This window comes from Bidens hawaiensis, unplaced genomic scaffold (genome assembly GCF_021521415.1).
Source record: "Bidens hawaiensis isolate Kalapana, Puna unplaced genomic scaffold, B.hawaiensis_p1.1 tig00016829_1, whole genome shotgun sequence".
Lineage (NCBI taxonomy): Eukaryota > Viridiplantae > Streptophyta > Magnoliopsida > Asterales > Asteraceae > Bidens > Bidens hawaiensis.
The window spans coordinates 448,802-465,697 of NW_027492551.1; the positions used below are offsets into that span (position 1 = coordinate 448,802).

General features: G+C 35.6%; 2 protein-coding genes and 1 pseudogene across 3 annotated transcripts; 2 read left to right on the top strand and 1 right to left on the bottom strand.

The window, feature by feature from the left end:
- Positions 1–955: 955 nt before the first annotated feature.
- On the bottom strand, positions 956–4,337 carry LOC143552259 (auxin efflux carrier component 5-like). The gene is made up of 6 exons (XM_077042527.1): positions 4,330–4,337; positions 3,612–4,238; positions 2,872–2,996; positions 1,799–1,956; positions 1,643–1,719; positions 956–1,028 (listed from the first exon to the last, which is right to left on the bottom strand). Exons 1-6 carry the CDS (start codon positions 4,335–4,337, stop codon positions 956–958), a joined length of 1,068 nt encoding a protein of 355 aa, XP_076898642.1.
- Positions 4,338–8,018: 3,681 nt separating this feature from the next.
- LOC143552243 (autophagy-related protein 3-like) lies at positions 8,019–12,858 on the top strand (annotated as a pseudogene). Its single transcript, XR_013138616.1, has 10 exons — positions 8,019–8,381; positions 10,914–10,984; positions 11,132–11,248; positions 11,323–11,489; positions 11,599–11,684; positions 11,858–11,909; positions 12,002–12,067; positions 12,160–12,287; positions 12,374–12,521; positions 12,640–12,858. The product of XR_013138616.1 is annotated as an autophagy-related protein 3-like (transcript).
- A 2,010-nt stretch (positions 12,859–14,868) lies between these two features.
- On the top strand, positions 14,869–16,794 carry LOC143552244 (large ribosomal subunit protein eL15y-like). Its single transcript, XM_077042513.1, has 3 exons — positions 14,869–15,061; positions 16,111–16,308; positions 16,399–16,794. Exons 1-3 carry the CDS (start codon positions 14,945–14,947, stop codon positions 16,642–16,644), a joined length of 561 nt encoding a protein of 186 aa, XP_076898628.1. The 5' UTR covers positions 14,869–14,944; the 3' UTR covers positions 16,645–16,794.
- Positions 16,795–16,896: the final 102 nt, after the last annotated feature.

The following is a 16,896-nucleotide window of genomic DNA, read 5'->3' on the forward strand; positions in this document are numbered from 1 at the left end:
TAGTTACAAAGGGAAATTGAAAGTACTGTGAATGGAAAAGTGATAATAAAAACAAACTAGCCTATCACTTAAATAGATAAAAAAAACAAACTGCAACATAACCCGCGTAGCATGAACTCCATGTTCTCCATTTACTCTTTCAAGTAACTTCCAACTACTTCTCCCACTTTCTCGTACAACTTCTTTTCCTAAGTCAACATTAATTTAACAGGATATATCCCAAAATCTTGAGAGATTTTTCCAGACAGTTGGTTCTTTTCAAGTCATACTCTAAATAAGCTCTTTGGTACGTGTCCAGAGAAGAGATTGTGGTTCACAGTGAAAAGTGTAAGTAACCCGAAGACACAAAATCTTGTATGGTAAAGAACCAGAGAGCATGTTAATTCGAACCCACTGAGAAAAAATTTCATCTTAGCTAAGTTCATATCTTGAGGAATGAAGATGTGACGCCACCGAAATTGTTGTTAATTAGCTAAGTGCAACTCTGTATGCCGAGTGTAATTTGCAGCATAGATCTTGATCGTAGAGTTTCTTTCATCCTTATGCTCCAGTACTCGTATCCTTCACCTTTGAAGATCGAGATTGGAGTGGAAGCATGGTAGAGTAGGTAGCTTCAGCCATTACATCGATTGAACTGAATCACACACAATCATTTGAGCACTCATTGGCTCTGATACCAAATTTGTTGGTATATTTAAGAGCAAATTCTCACGAATAAACATAAGAAAGAACTCAAAACACTTGATCTTTAGAGGATCATGAACAACTTGAATAACGTAAACAAAGCTTGATACTCAGACTGCTAACAAACTAAGCCAAACGGCTTTATTCATAATTCAAATGCATCCATATGTCGTAACGTGTTCATCATGAGCCTAGAATCACTTTCTAACATATTCAAAATTATGTTAATAGTTTTAAACGTTAATTGCTAGATCACTTGCATGGGAAGGAATTAGTGCAAAAATTCCAAGACAGCATAGATACCAACCATAAGAGGGAGAGTCACAATCATGCCAATGACAACCCTGAGAAATACAAATTATATATATTCCACTAATAAATAACATTTTAGATAAAGACTTGTTAGTTGTTACTATATATAATCGATTATATTAGGGGCGTGCGTGGTGCTGTTCGGTGCGGTTTTGGGCTAAAACCGAACCAAAAACCAAAACTTCGGTTTTTGAAATTTTAAAACCGTTTGATTTCGGTTTTCGTTTTGGTTTCGGTTTTTTCCATTTGAGCCTTGAAAATTTTAGGCCGAAAAGAAAGTTTGTCGAAAATAATGAATCTAGGTAGAAATAGTTTTGTTAATTTTTAACTAATAGACCATTATACATTTGGCCAAAAGTATTTAAGTTACATTTATTAAATCCTTATAAATTACTTAAAATAAAAACTAAAAAAAATAAAAATCTAGAATTTCGTTTCGGTTCGGTTTTTTCGGTTTTTGTTACATGCAAAACCAAAACCGTGCTATTAGTTTGGTTTTTACAAAAACATAAAACCAAACCTTCGGTTTTTGTTCGGTTTGAATTTTTCGGTTTTTTCGGTTTTGGATCAGTTTTTTCGATTTCTTGCACACCCCTAGATTATACTGTATTTGTGAAAGAAAAAAGAACAATAAACCAAAACTTACGCAGTGCTAAGAACTTCTGCATGCAGTCCATATTCTTTAGCGTATATGAACGAAGTGATAGACTGAGGTATAGCAGACTGTAACATAAAATGACATCAGTATACATTTATTGCAAATGGAAGTTATAACTAATTAAGGTCAATGGCAAGTGCTCACCTGAATAATGGCAACACGTAATACATCTCCATGCAGACCAACGGCGATGCAGCTGATAGCCATAGCTGCCGGTCCGGCAAAGAACTTGAGAACAATGGCAAGAACCGTAAGAGGTGTTCCACACGCAATCAGTTTCTCCTGCTTTGCCATGAACAAACCTACAACAAGTTTCCTAATAAGACTATGTGTTGTGGATGATGGTTACTTGGTTACTTAATCAGAAGTGATATCATGTCACTGCCAAGTTTCCCGATAAGACTATGTGTTGTGAACAGTGGTTGGATTTGATTAAAGATGGGTTTGGCGCTTTAAAGAAGGTGAGGTGGCACGGAGTGGCGCCCCCACCTCACCGCAACACATAGTCTAGTTATGCATTATAATTTATATATAAACTAGTATTTTATCCGGCGGGGCGGATAGGTTGATAAAATCCGGGCGATGGTAAAAACCAAGCGTTATCGGTCACAAGTGTTAAGGTGGCAAGTCGAGCGAATTCGGTCGGTTTCGTTTGTTATTGCACCGGAAGTAAAACCAAAATAAAAACAAAAAACAATAAAATTTGAGGTGGATTAATGGGGAGACGTCGGCCGGTAAACTCGGGTGTTGGTAAAACCTGACCGTTGTCGATCCCGGACGTTGAGGCGGTAAGTCTACGCAAATTGGATTGGTTTCTGTCAAGTTCATTACAAACTAGAACTAAAATAAAAAAATAAAAAAACAGCATTCGGTCGGTTTTCGTCATCTTTGTTATGGTACTGAAACTAAAACAAAAGACGTTTAGTCTACTCAAATTCGGTCGGTTTTCATCACTTTCGTTATGATACCAGAACTAACACAAAACAAAACAAAATACAAAATTGACATTCGTTCTGACCGCAACTAAAGCAAACCAAAAAAGACTAGATAAAGTGCCGCAAGTTGGCCCAATAAGGACTTTACGAAAACAAAATCAAAATTGAAGTGGCTAGACGGGATTGGTGCCACGTGGACCAATCAAGATCCAGCGGCACCAAACCCCTTAATTGTTATATATAATAATTATTCGGAAAGTAAGCTATTAGCATTTGCCTTACCCATGCTAAACATGGCAGTGCCGGTACCTGCCTTTGACATGATCAGTACTGATCCTTCAACAATATCCGGCATTGACCAGTTAAACCTACAAAACCAACAACAAAAATATCCTTTTTTAAGGTTTGTTCAAATTACAAAAGATTAATTTCTAATTAGATAGTAATGAATAAAAAAGCTAACTTGTAAGTAGTAACCCATTGCCGGGTAACAAATTGTTATTAATTAAGGTGGATTAATTCCTAGTAAGCGGTAATGGTTCAAGTCCAATTGTACGGGGTGGTGTAATTTTGGAGTACGATAAATAGTTTATTTTAAAAAAAAAGTACATAACATAGTCACGTAGATCGCGGTTCGCTCCAGCATGGGAACGCAATTCGCTAGTGGAAGCGTATTCGATATGTTCGTTCGTAGGGGTTGGTTCATTTCGATACAAACCGTTATGATGTCACATAAACCGTTATGATGTCACATAAAGTTCGGTTCAATGTTCCCAATTTAAAACATAATTTAACAAAGTCAAATTGCCATAACATAAAATAAAAAAGACCAAATTTTGATTATAAAACGGAAACAAAGTAAATGATTGGTTGTCTTTGGATTTTGTAAACATAGGAATTATTGGAAACGGAAATCGATAAGTTTCCTAATTTGTAGCCCAAAAGTATTGAATATTAAATCATTTTCTCCATTGATTTCAATTTAAATTGTTTTCTCCATCGAATTTTGTTACTATAATAATAATAATAATTTTGTTACTGGTCGCGACCCGAATGCCGATTTAGTAGTGACCACTACTTGATCCGCACTTATCGTGTTGCCTTCCAAATCCCTTAGCTCCGAAACATTGACAGAGCTGTTAATCTTTGCCGCTCTTCTACATTCCAACACAAACAAGAGACCGGTGAGCCAAACAATGGCTTGGATCACTAAACCTTGTACAACAAGGTTCACGAATTCTTGACCATACATAGCCCTAACCAAGGGCACACCGACAACAAGTGAATTGGTTAAAGTGGACAAAGAGAAACTTGTTATGGACCATGAAAAACTTCCTTTGTTGGTAAGCATTGCCCAAAGTGCTAGCACGGTTACAATAATAATTTTTGAAATCGCGTCCGCACCAATAAACCGATAGTTCATGTTGAACGGGTCGATGTGGGCTGTGAAATCGAAAGTAAAAAGAGGGAGAGTAAAGTAGCATACGAACCGGTTAATGGCGTCACATTGTTCATGTGTAAAAATATGCCACCACCTTACCGAAGCGTACCCTAAAAGTAAAGCCACATAAAGTGGCACTATGGCTTCTACCACCTTGTAAATGTCCTCTAGTCCTATTATGTCTAGGAAATTAATTAATATAGAAACCCTTCAAGGAAAGGGCTATTTATAGAAAGAATTGTGTGTTTTATACTTTGTAGTTGGTTGAATTGAAGTATTATTTATATACATATATATACACGTACATTTTGAGAACCTTTTGTCAAGGAAAAATAAAATGAAAATAAAACGTACAAAAAACTACAGAAAAAAAGGAAATAATATCAGTTGCAATTGGAAACCGAATTAGAAGTTTTTCATTTACTAAACATATCCGTTGTTGCCATAATGTCACTTAGGGGGTGTTTGGTACAGAGAATGGAAAAGGAGAGAAAATAGAAATGGAAATTGAATTGTAGAGAAAGAGAATTGGTATGAAGAATGAGAATCATTTCTCTTGTTTGGTACACGAGAAAATAAACAGAGAACTCTACCATACCCAACCCCACCTCCACCCAACCTGACACCACTCACCACCACAGCCCCACCACCACCACCACCACCACCACAGCACCACCACCACAGCCCCACCAGCCCCACCACCACAGCCCCACACCACCAGCACCACCACCACAGCCCTTTCTTCAACCACAGCCCACCACCACCGGCTGCCGCCACCAAATCCCCTTCTTCAACCACAGTACACAAGAAATTAAAAAGATTCAAATTTTTGGAACATAAGATATAGAAAAAGGAGGCTCAGATCTGTCATCACTGCCTCTTTGGAGATTTTGTGGTGGTGGTTGTGGTGGCGATGATGATGATGATAATCAGAAGCCACCTGCGACCACCGCCGATTTCCACCACCACTGTCACCCACCTGCGACCACAATCACCCGACCATCTGAAAACCCTAACCTACCACGAACCACCACTTGAAACCCTAATCTCCGTTCACCCGTACCACCTGCAACCTACAACCGGTTACCATCTCTGTGTTCACCACTGCGAACGGCGGAGACGGGGTGGTGGTTGCAGACTTGGAGACGAGGTGGCGGTTGCAGACTTGGAGACGAGGTGGCGGCCGGAGACGGGGTGGTGGCCGGAGACGGGGTGGTGGCCGGAGACGAGGTGGTGACATGCTATGAGGAGGCTGCTGAGAAATGGATTTCTCTTTGTTTTAAAGAGAAATGGAATTCTCTAGTTTTAGAGAAATATAAAGAGAAATATAAATGAAAAGTGGAAAACAAACAAAAGAAATATTTCTAATTCCATTTCTCTCCAATCAAATATCTCTACCAAACACCCCCTTAATATACAGCTTCCATTATGCTTCCATTACATAACTGCCATTAAATATACATATGTAATGTTTGCAAATGTTTTTTTTTAATTCACAGCTTAAACCGGTTTTGAACCGATTTAAGGCCAGTTTGAAACCAACCCGAACTGGTTTCATCAGTTATGAGTTTCCAGACCTTCAACCTGGTTCGGTTTCTAACCGGTTTGATACAAAACCGGTTTTGACTACTTTGATTTCAACCCGGTTCAGTTTAAACCGAAACCGGTTTATGTAAGAAAACCGGTTTGTGCACCTCTACCCCTCGTTTTCTGGGTAACTTTTTATGTTCTCGTCATAATACGATTTGTTTTACATATTGGTAACGGTTATATATATATATATATATATATATATATATATATATGTGTATATATAGAGAGAAAGAGAGGATTATGATCATGTAAGAACTATTTAGAAGTTGAGAATTTGAGAACCATTTTGAACCACAGAAAATTTTCTTTTTAAAAAAAATTATAAAACAAAAAGCGAAAATAAAAAAAGAAAAAACCAACAAAATTTATTTTTCATACCGGTTTCATAAAAAAAATTAAAAATATCGGTTTAACAAAAGTACACATATATGTATAATATGTATTTTTTTAATTTTATATAAGTTATTCTTTATACAAATATGTATAGTAAGTCGTGGAACTAGTTCTCATGTATCACACCTGTACTTAAGAGACGCCATACATATGGCTATTAGGAGGCGTATGGATGGATCCTAAGATTTTTTATTTTCAGGGATGCATGTTGGGTATGCCAACCCACACATTTCGGGTGATTGCTATGCAGAAGTAGCCACCTACGTGTCGTTGCGTATTATTAATTCAGTTTTGCTTGTATTCACATCCATATGGTATGATTAAATTCATTGAAATGCATTATCTTGCGTCGCAAAAGTCATCGTATGACATATCTTGAGATCATTTCTAATGATATTTTATGATTACTTGAGCCTGATTTGTTATAGGCGTTCAACTCATTTCACAAAACTTTTGTATACACAGATTCACATGTTACTTTGGGTCGGATGAGGTGAGAGGAATAAACACTAATTAATATGAAGATGCTCAATAGCTTTGTATTTCTGATAATCATGTAGATGTATTTCGAGTTTGAGTTATCCATCAGTTGTAATTTCGGCATTAAAACTTATGGAATTATGTCTCTTGTTTCTAAACCAATGTTATAGTGACACGTCAGCCCGTCTGGGTTGGGGTGTTACACTGATTATCTTATCGACATCATTAAGTTGTTTATCGAGGCCTTTGATTAATTTTTGGGGGTGCGCGTCAATGGATGAACATGCCCCTAGTGTTAGGGTTAAGAAATCTTGTTCAAGGACAGCCGCCCGTGAGCCCTTGTTAAGAAAGCTCGTTATTAAACAATGTTAATAAAAAAATTACACCAGATAGTTTAAATAACATAATGTGTTACAACATCTTAAAAAAGAGCATTCTTCACACTTACATAACCAATATGGGGTAAACGAGCCAAGCCGAAAGCTCAACTCAGCTCATTTTGACTTACAAGGGCTTGAATTAGAGCTTTTTTTTTTCTAAAGCTTGGCTAGAGAATTGTTTTTTCAAGCTCGGACTCGGTTCGTTTATGATTTATTAATTAATTAAAGTATATTTTTTTTTATCTCAACTATCATCTTTTGGTTGCTGACAGTCTCAACTAACGAATTGGTTGCTGACGATCCCTTTTTTTAACGTATTTGTTTCCAACGGTCCATGATTAACAACATCCTAGCGTCGTTAATTGCAGGTCGCTAAAAAACATTTTTGGCTGGAAAACTCACATTTTTATCGGAAAATTCAACATAAACACCGCCATCACTAGTAACCAACCGATTTCGAAGATGATTATAGAGTTATGGCGACCTCGCTAATTAGAAAAAGGTTCCTAAAGGTCCGATCCATGTTACAAAGATGTTTAGCACGAAAATGTTGAGTTTTTCGGCCAAAAACATATTTCCGATGACCTGCAATTAACAACGTCAGAATTATGTTAGTCGCAGACCATTGAGAACAAATATGATAAAAGGTGGGATCTTATCAGCCAATTCTTTAGTTGAAACATGCAATGACCAAAAGACGATAATTTTGATTACTAAAAACCAATACACCATTAATTAATATAAACTTTCCATATAATTTATATAATTTGAGAGAAACCTTAAACGAGTTTTAGCTCGGTTTTGAAGTGTTAATTAGATACATAGAAGTCCAAAAGAGGTAAACCTTAAATATACAAGGCTCGAGAACAGGCTCGTTATTCATTAAGGGGGTGTTTGGGATTCCTTATTTTGTCTCTTTATAACTTTTCATTAAGTTAATAATTTACAACATTGTAACTTATAGAATTTTCCTCGCACAACATAAGCAATCTCAAACACCTTATTACTTTTCAAAAAGTTTATAAGTTATAAATTGATGAAAATAAGCAATCCCAAACACTCCCTAAGTTTCGACAAGCCTAAACAAGTTCCCATACTAGGCTCGAGATCATGCTCGATGACTAAACGAAACTTTTATTTTAAGGAACGTCGTACACTCGATACCGGGCCTTCGTGTTAACGTAAAGCTTATATTATTATTATTATTACTACCACGTAATCCAAATCCCCAATTTCATCCGTTTTAGGGTTTGTGATCCGATTCCAATTGATCAGCTTTCCAATCCTCTAATCAAATTGATCATCCGATTAGATTGAGATCCAATTACAGCGGTGAATCGATCGATATGGTGTTATCGCAGAAGCTTCACGAGGCGTTTAAAGGTACGGTAGAGGATTACAAACCCTAGGACGGTATCAGCGTTTAAGGAGAAAGGCGTATTAAGCGTTCAGGAGTTTGTTATCGCCGGTGATAATCTCGTCTCCAAATGCCCTACCTGGTCATGGTATATTCGCTTTCCGGTTTCGTTATATTGTTTATATATAATTGATTTATGATTGATAGAATTGAAACATGAGGTGTGGTTTTAGTAGTCACATGATTATTGAAGGTGATTTGCCTAGGAAAAAAACCGAAACCCGAAAACCGAAAAGTTTACCGAAATAAGCCATAACCGAACAAAACCGAAACCGACGGTTATGGGTTAGTGAAGCTGAATAACTGATCATCTGGTTATGGTTACGGCCTTTTATGTTTGTGCTTTATCCAAATTTTATACCTCTAGTAAAGCTAAGGGCATGCTTAAAGCAAATAAGTATGTTTGGGTAACACGAAAGCGCTATGGGTTAAAAAGCTGTTTTTTTTTCAGAAGCCAGAAATCCAAGCATTTTGTTTTGCTTTTTGCCTTTGGAATACCAAGGGGGTGTTTGGCCTAGCTTTTTTAGCTTTTTTTACAAAATAAGCTTAATTTGGTGTTTGGTTTAGCTTTTTAAGCTTATGCTTATTAGCTTATATAGGTTAATTTGAAGAAGCTTGTTTGAAGATGGTTTTTTAGCTTATTTGAAGAAGCTTATTTGTGTAAGGATATAAGCATAAGCCAAAAAATAAATGCTTACAAATATACCCACCATTACATTATCTGTAAAACTAGCAAATATATAAAAATGTCTTTTTTGGTCGTTTTACCTACTTGTTGGTTTTTTCAACCACAAAAGCTAATCCAAAGTCCAACACTTTTTTAAGAAACTACTTTGGAAAAGCCATAAGTAAATAAGCACTTTTGGAGTTAAATAAGCTTAGTCAAACACCCTCTGAATAACTGATCATCTGGTTATGGTAACGGTTAATGCGTCTTTGTTAACTGAATTAAGAAACTGAACCTGAACCGAACCTTGTATGTTTGTGTTTTTCTAAATGTTTTACCTTTATTTAAATATTTTATACCTCTATTTCTGGTTTCGAATATTTAAGTTTATGCTGCAATTGTCTACAACATAGCTTGGGACACCATAACGAAGCTTTGAACTGGCATATTTGTGATTAAACTGTGATTGTAGATTAAAATTATGTTTTGTTAAGTTGTTTATCTGTTATTAAACTGTCGTATGTAGATGTTATATTGTAGTTAAACTTATCAGAATTAGCAGACAGGATTGATATTAAGGGGGAAAAGGTAATTTGCCTAGGAGCTCAAATAAGTTGATTGCTTTTAAGAAATTGGGTGTTAGGGTGGTTTCTGCTGTCACCGGAAGCTGTTTACACGGTAGAGTAATAAGCTATGACTTTTGTTATAGGATTCACAAGTCACAACCTTTTCAGTATCTAGACACAAGTCAGAATAATATTTTTGTTAGAAATGAAGTGATGATAACAAACATGGTGTAGTCCTATAGTTTATAATTTCTTATTAGCAGGCGTGAAGAAGTGTGTAACATATACAGAAAAGTTATGTTCAGGACCATGTATAGGTCTTGGTATATTCATTCTGTAGTTGAACATACTTATCTGCTAAGCAATGGTCTTACCTCCCTGAAAATATTGATTGATATTTTCTTTGTAGCCTGTTATGTTTGGACTATATTGATAACTTCAGTTTGTTACTCTCATCAACGAAAGGCTTTTACACTGATTAATAATGTATTAGCTATGTGTGAAAGATAATGTGTAGTATTGACTTGTTGTTCCAAAAGTACTCTTTTTTCAAATAATAAGTCGGATTATTGGGGTTGAGCTACTATACCTGTAGCTTTTAAGTGCCTGTGTTATAGTTTTAATGCATTAAAATAAGCATGGTGATGGAACAAAGAAAAGTGTGTTTTTTATTATGTTGCTGTTATGTTATATTCATAGATCATATCTACTTCATTAGATTCCTATTTTTTTGGGGTAACCTTATTATTCTTATACAACAACAACAACCGCACCCAGTCAAAAGTCCCACCAATAGCAAGGGCATTAGTAGGGTCTGTGAAGCGTAACCTCTATCCTGAAGGACAGAGAGGCTGCTTTCAGGGGGACCTCTAGCTTCAAAAAACCTTATTAGTCTTATGAATCAGTTTAGTGCTGAAGAAATATACACATTACGACTTACACCCTAGGATTTCGTTCTTTAGATTCTCTTAGGCCTGAAGTTCTGCAATTAATTTTCTCTAAAAGTTTCTTTTAATGAGCATTACCCTCGAGTTTAAAACAAGAATAAGGTATATGGAAATATAATCATATGGTGACAATTCATGCATTATAGTTTACATCCTATAGCCATGGTCATTTAGATTCTGTAAGGCCGTATTTTATGATAATGAGCTCTCTGAAAGTTTTTTATTTTTATTTTGATGAGCATTACTTTGAGCTTTAGAACACAAATAAGGTTCATAACAAATGATCCTGTGGTGGGTGAAAATAACCCATTATAATTTACACCCTATATCCATAGCCATTTAGATTCTGTTAAGTCCTTATTCTATGATAACGAGCTCTCTCTAGAAGTTTCTATCAATGGTAACAAGAATGAGTTAACTCACTTTCATTTTCTTTGTAGGGAATCAGGTGATCCAAACAAGAGGAAGTCATATTTGCCAGCTGATAAACAGTTTCTGATCACTAGAAATGGTAAAATAGTGTTACCATCTGCATTCAGATTTGAGTTTTTTGATTTTTTATGTGGTCACTTACAAAAGGAAGCATGAATCTATAATACCTTATATGTGTTTGTTTTCATGCAATATATGTCTTAAAATTAATATGGACTTCATTTAGTTCCTTGTTTGAGAAGAGTTGCATCAATACAAGAAGAATATGAAGCTGCTGGTGGTGAGATATTGCTTGATGATGAAGATAATGATGGCTGGCTAGCTACTCATGGACAGCCAAAAGGTATGTATCCTTCTAGAGATTATAAATATTAGTTTCTTTACAATATTTTAAACTTAGTTTAACTATTTTCGTAGATACCAAAGATGACGAGGAGGAGAATGTGCCTTCTATGGAAACCCTAGAAATAAGCAAGAAGAGTACAATCCTGTCAATTCCTTCATATTTTGGCACTGAGGAAGATGATGATATTCCCGACATGGAGGAATTTGACGAATCTGACAACCTTGTTGAGGCAGATCCTGTAAGATAGTCATATTCTATTGCTCTTTTTATTATTAATAATTAATATTGTTATTATTATTATTATAAGATTAGAAAGTTTTACTGAAAGTTTCCATTGCGATATTCAGGCAACCCTTCAGCCTACATATCTTGTTGCTCAGGAGCCTGATGATGACAATATTTTAAGGACTCGAACATATGATGTCAGCATCACGTAAGTATAACCTCACTATTTCTGTTTTATGGTGAAAGTTAATATATGTCTACAGTTTATTTGTATTAGACTATTAGTTCTCCTGGTTTTGCTGTTTATGATGAAACATTTATTTGTTTAGATTCGTTTTGGTTTGCTGTTTATATGACGTTCCATTGTTATGTTTCTTTCAGGTATGACAAATATTATCAAACTCCTCGAGTTTGGCTTACAGGTTATGATGAGGTTAGAAACATCAATCATGAGTACACAAATATTAGTTGAATATTTAAATATATGAGTGCTCATATTACCATTTTGCTCATTATCTGTTACAGTCAAGGATGCTCCTTGAGCCAGAATTAGTTTTAGAAGATGTCAGTCAAGATCATGCTCGCAAAACGGTAAGCATTACATAGTTGTAATGTATAGTTCTCGAACAACCACTTAGCCATTGAAATCAATGGTCTTTTTGAATGTATTTGATCATACTCAGGTAACTATTGAAGACCGTCCGCACTTATTTGGGAAACATGCATCTGTACACCCATGCAAACATGCTGCTGTGATGAAGAAACTAATTGAACCCTTAATAGCAGCCGGACTTGAACCACAAGTTGACAAGTAATTTTCTTCCATCTTACTGAAATATATCTCAGTTACTTTGTGTAATTTAATTTAACATAAAAGCATTAAATATGTTGAAACAGGTACCTCTTCTTGTTCTTGAAGTTTGTTGCTACTGTGATTCCAACCATCGAATATGATTACACCATGGACTTTGATCTCGGGAGCTCCAGCACCTGATTCATTCACAATCTCCTACCCTCTGAGGTTACCCAAGTACTTTCTTGAAAGGTTTGTTCGTGACCCGATAATTTCTTCTACTTCCAAGATGGTTGTGTTGGGTAACTTGTCAAGTTGTCATTCAAATTCCGTTTGAAACCGGTTTTTGTAATGTTTTGTTTTGCTTCAGGTTATAAGCGGAAATGGGCTCAAGGAGTGGTGCAAAGCTAGAGTGGTGTAACTTGTAAGATGGTGTTGGATTGTTTCTCTTGCTGGGTGCTTGGTTTGTTGTATAAGGGTGTCATTTGCTAAAAGAAAACTAAGTAAATGAAGTTGTTGGGAGTGTAAATTGTTGGAAAACTTATATTTTATTTACCTATTTATTTGGAACTGTTTGAAGAAGTTGTGTTGTCTTGTCTTGTGGTTGTGTTACTTGTGTATGATGAATGATGGTAACTTGTAATGTAAGTTAACAGTTAACACGAACCATCTTCAAGTATAGTCGTGGCCTGCATGGCTTGAGCCTTAAGTCGTGTTGACCGAATATGATTCTTTTAACTTGTTTATGTAAGCGACTCAAATGAATTAACGGGCTGTAAATGGGTTGTGGTCAAGTTGTAAATGCGTAAAACATGCCATGAACAAGTTGGCGGGCTATAATAAACGGGTTAATTAGACGATGTGCTTTAACTAAATTGGTTAAGCATGTATACTACTAGAACACAATTGATTATTGAATGGGGTTAAATATGACAACTCAAAACTTGAATAATTGGATATGAGTTTGATGATTACAATCAAACTTAATGATATGTTGTAAAAATATAAACAAGAAACTAACTGAAGATATTGATCAAACTTGAATCACTGAGAATTTTTAAAGATAGTCATGTTGATACAAAAAAGGTTTAAATTTTACTTTAAAAAAATGTTATCATATAAAAAAAGAGTCGATCACGTCTTGATACATCAACACACTCGGTAGACTAAGGTATTTTTGAGCTGGCACATAATAACATACAAACCAACGTTACACCAACCATCATTCTACACGTAGTGATTTAGCAACTCGGCACCCATAGAGCCTAAACACGTGATGAGGCACTACAATCATGCACCCATAGAGACCCACAAACCTAAACATGCAAAAAAGACAAAACCCTCTTACAATTTATAAAGTTATTTAATTATTTGTCAATGATCTCAGCTCAAGTGGGTGAGATGAAACACCTAGAGCAATGAAGCATTCATTAAAATGGAATGTCTTATATTCAAGTCCCACCCGTGACAAAATAGGGTTCAAGTTTCTTTTTTCTTCAGGTCAGGTCGGAACTTATGTATTAGCTTACATTCGAGCACGTGCCAACCTAGAACCCCAAGAATCTTTACTTAGAGAACGAAAAAGACCAGGTGGACCAACGTCCATCAATAATCCAAATTTCCATTAAAAAACAAATTATAAATTTATTTGTTTTATAGAATTTTCTATAAAAATCCAAGATTAAATAACACATCTAAAACTAGGGCCGTCCAAATCGCTCGTCGCTCGAACTCGCTCGCCGCTCGCTCGGAAATTGCTCGGAAAATGCTCGCTCGATTGTAAACGAGCCGCTTTGCTCGGTTCGGTTTGTAAACGAGCCAAGCAACGAGCAAAGGTCTGCTCGGTTCGGTTCGGCTCGAATATTATTTATTTTATATATAATTATATATGAACAAATATATAAATATAGAGACGAAACACATAAATATAAGCTTGCAATTATTTTAACCCCTTAAAAATTTTCCTATTCCGTTAATTCTATAGTTTTATTTGTTCGCTTCAAGTTTTTAGAATACTATAAGTTTGTTTACATGATCATTATATCTCACTTCAAACTTATGTTTTATAAAAATTTACAATCTATTACACGTTTGTTTAAAAAATACTAATTTTATATATAAAATATATAATATACAACCTTCAAACTTGTTTCTTATTGAAAGTTTTAAAGTGAAGGAAATAAATAATGCTCGAAATCGCTCGATGTTCGATCGAAAAATGCTCGATTTTATTTTGGCTCGTTTCGGTTTTCGCTCAGTTCGAATTTCAGCCTCTCGGTTCGGTTGTAAATGAGCCAAGCAACGAGCAAACCTTCGCTCGGTTCGGCTGGGCTCGTGAACAGCACTATATAAAACAATAAAAATAAACTCATAACTCCACAGTTTGGCCCGATAGACACAAAACTCAATGGACCATATACAAGCCCAAACAATAAGTATCCTTTAAATACCAAACACCATAAAACCCTAATAATCTCTAACGCTCATTAGCAGTAGCCCTAGCATACGCATCAGCAACAATGGGTAAACAACATATTCTCCTCAATCGCATTATGATCTATTCAATTAATCAATCAATCAATCAGTCACATCTATTATTATTATTATTATTGTTATTGTTAACAGGTGCTTACAGTTACGTATCTGAGATATGGAGGAAGAAGCAATCCGATGTGATGAGGTTTATGCAGCGTGTCAGGTGCTGGGAGTACCGTCAGCTTCCTTCAATTGTTCGGGTCACCCACCCGACCCGACCCGATAAGGCCCGCCGTTTGGGTTACAAAGCCAAACAGGTTGATTTATATTATAAACTTTTTTTATTTAATTATTGTTACATTATATTTGCATATTCAGTATTATTATTATTATTATTATTATTATTATTTAGATCTATGCACAATTGCACATTCATAAACTTAATGCATATGGTGTTATAAATCTTATTGGTTATGGATTATTATTAAATGTATGTTAAATGTTAAAAATATACTTGTTTTTTTAGTATCAATATTTTTTTTAAATAAAATGTCAAGATTAGCTAGCTGGCCTGATTAGTTGTGTTAACAAGTTGTGCCTGAGCTCAAGTTTTTAAGTTTTTAAGTTGTGGCTTGTGAGAAGTTTTTAAGTTTGAGCCGCGAGCTCGGTTGGTGAGTAGTTTTGTAAACTTGGATCAGCTTTGACTTGTTTTTTTAATGTCATTATTTTTTTAAAATTAAAATGTAAAGATTAATTAGCTGGCTTGATTAGTAGTGTTAACAAGTTGTGCCCGAGCTCGAGTTTGGCTCGTGAGAAGTTTTTTAAGTTTGAGCCTCGAGCTTGGTTAGTGAGTAGTTTAGTAAACTTGGATCAGCTTTGATGTGTTTTTTTTAATGTTATTATTTTTTTAAAAAAACAAAAAGGAAAAATTAAAAAGCTGGATTGATTAGTTGTGTCAACAAGCTGTGCTCGAGCTCGGGTGGTGAGTAGTTTTGTAAACTTGTCACAGCTTTGACTTGTTTTTTTTTATTACGTATTTTACTTGTGTTAGATTTAATTTATTTTTTTAGTTATAATTTTTATGTATAGCCAAATAAAGTTATTTATCTATTAGTGTCATAATATAATATTAGCTTTTAAAAAAATGTATTAATTATTTCAAAATTTTACAAGCCGGCTTGAGGTCGACAAGCAAAGCTTGGCTTCGTTTTTTTAAATAAGTTTATTTTTAGGCTTTAACATGTTAGAATACACAAGCCGTGTATGAGCTGGTTTGTTTATGTTTTTGCTTGCACTTGCTTAGTTTGTTAACAACCTAAAACACAGCCGTTTGACTTGCGAGTTCGTTGTTTTATTGTTATTTTAGGGTTATGTGGTCTACCGAGTTCGTGTGAGGCGTGGTGGAAGAAAGAGGCCAGTTCCCAAGGGTATTGTGTACGGAAAGCCAACCAACCAAGGTGTGACTCAACTCAAGTTTCAACGTAGCAAGAGGTCGGTTGCTGAAGAACGAGCTGGCAGGAAATTGGCCGGTCTCAAGGTTCTTAACTCATACTGGCTCAATCAGGTATGCTATAATAGTATCAGTTTTATAACGTCATCAACGCGTTTATACACCATTTTGGTGCTAAGTACAAGTCTGTAAATTGTAATGCAGGACTCAACTTATAAGTACTTTGAGGTGATCTTGGTTGACGCGGCTCATGCTGCGATCCGTAATGACCCCAGGAGCAACTGGATCTGCAAACCGGTTCACAAGCACAGAGAGCTTCGTGGGGGGACATCTGCTGGTAAGAAGTACCGTGGTCTGCGCGGTAAGGGTCACTTGAACCACAAGCAGCGTCCTTCACGAAGGGCGACATGGAAGAGGAACAACACTTTGTCACTCCGTCGTTACCGTTGATAAGTTTAAGGTTTGTTATCGCTTGGTATTGTTTGTTTTATCCGTTAGTTTTAAGACTCTGTTTTCGAGTTCAGAATGTTTTTGGTTTATTATTGTCGGAACCGAGTTATGATTCTGTTATTTGAGATATTTTATGACTTATGTTTTGTTTTGGTATGTTAATTTGTTTTTAGTTCTATTACAACCAAGTATATTCTATAAACATAAAACATTGAATATACTGAGAAAAAAACCTAATATAGTTTTAGTTCA

Excerpts from the sequence above, each read along its gene's own strand:
- LOC143552259 (XM_077042527.1), bottom strand. Across the intron at positions 2,997-3,611 it reads CCAGTAACAAAATTATTATT|AAACCTTAAAAAAGGATATT; the intron begins ATTATTATAGTA and ends TGTAATTTGAAC. Across the intron at positions 1,957-2,871 it reads CACTGCCATGTTTAGCATGG|GTTTGTTCATGGCAAAGCAG; the intron begins GTAAGGCAAATG and ends AACTTGTTGTAG.
- LOC143552244 (XM_077042513.1), top strand. The coding sequence starts at position 14,945 with ATGAGGTTTATGCAGCGTGTCAGGTGCTGGGAGTACCGTCAGCTTCCT. Across the intron at positions 15,062-16,110 it reads TGGGTTACAAAGCCAAACAG|GGTTATGTGGTCTACCGAGT; the intron begins GTTGATTTATAT and ends TTGTTATTTTAG. Across the intron at positions 16,309-16,398 it reads ACTCATACTGGCTCAATCAG|GACTCAACTTATAAGTACTT; the intron begins GTATGCTATAAT and ends ATTGTAATGCAG.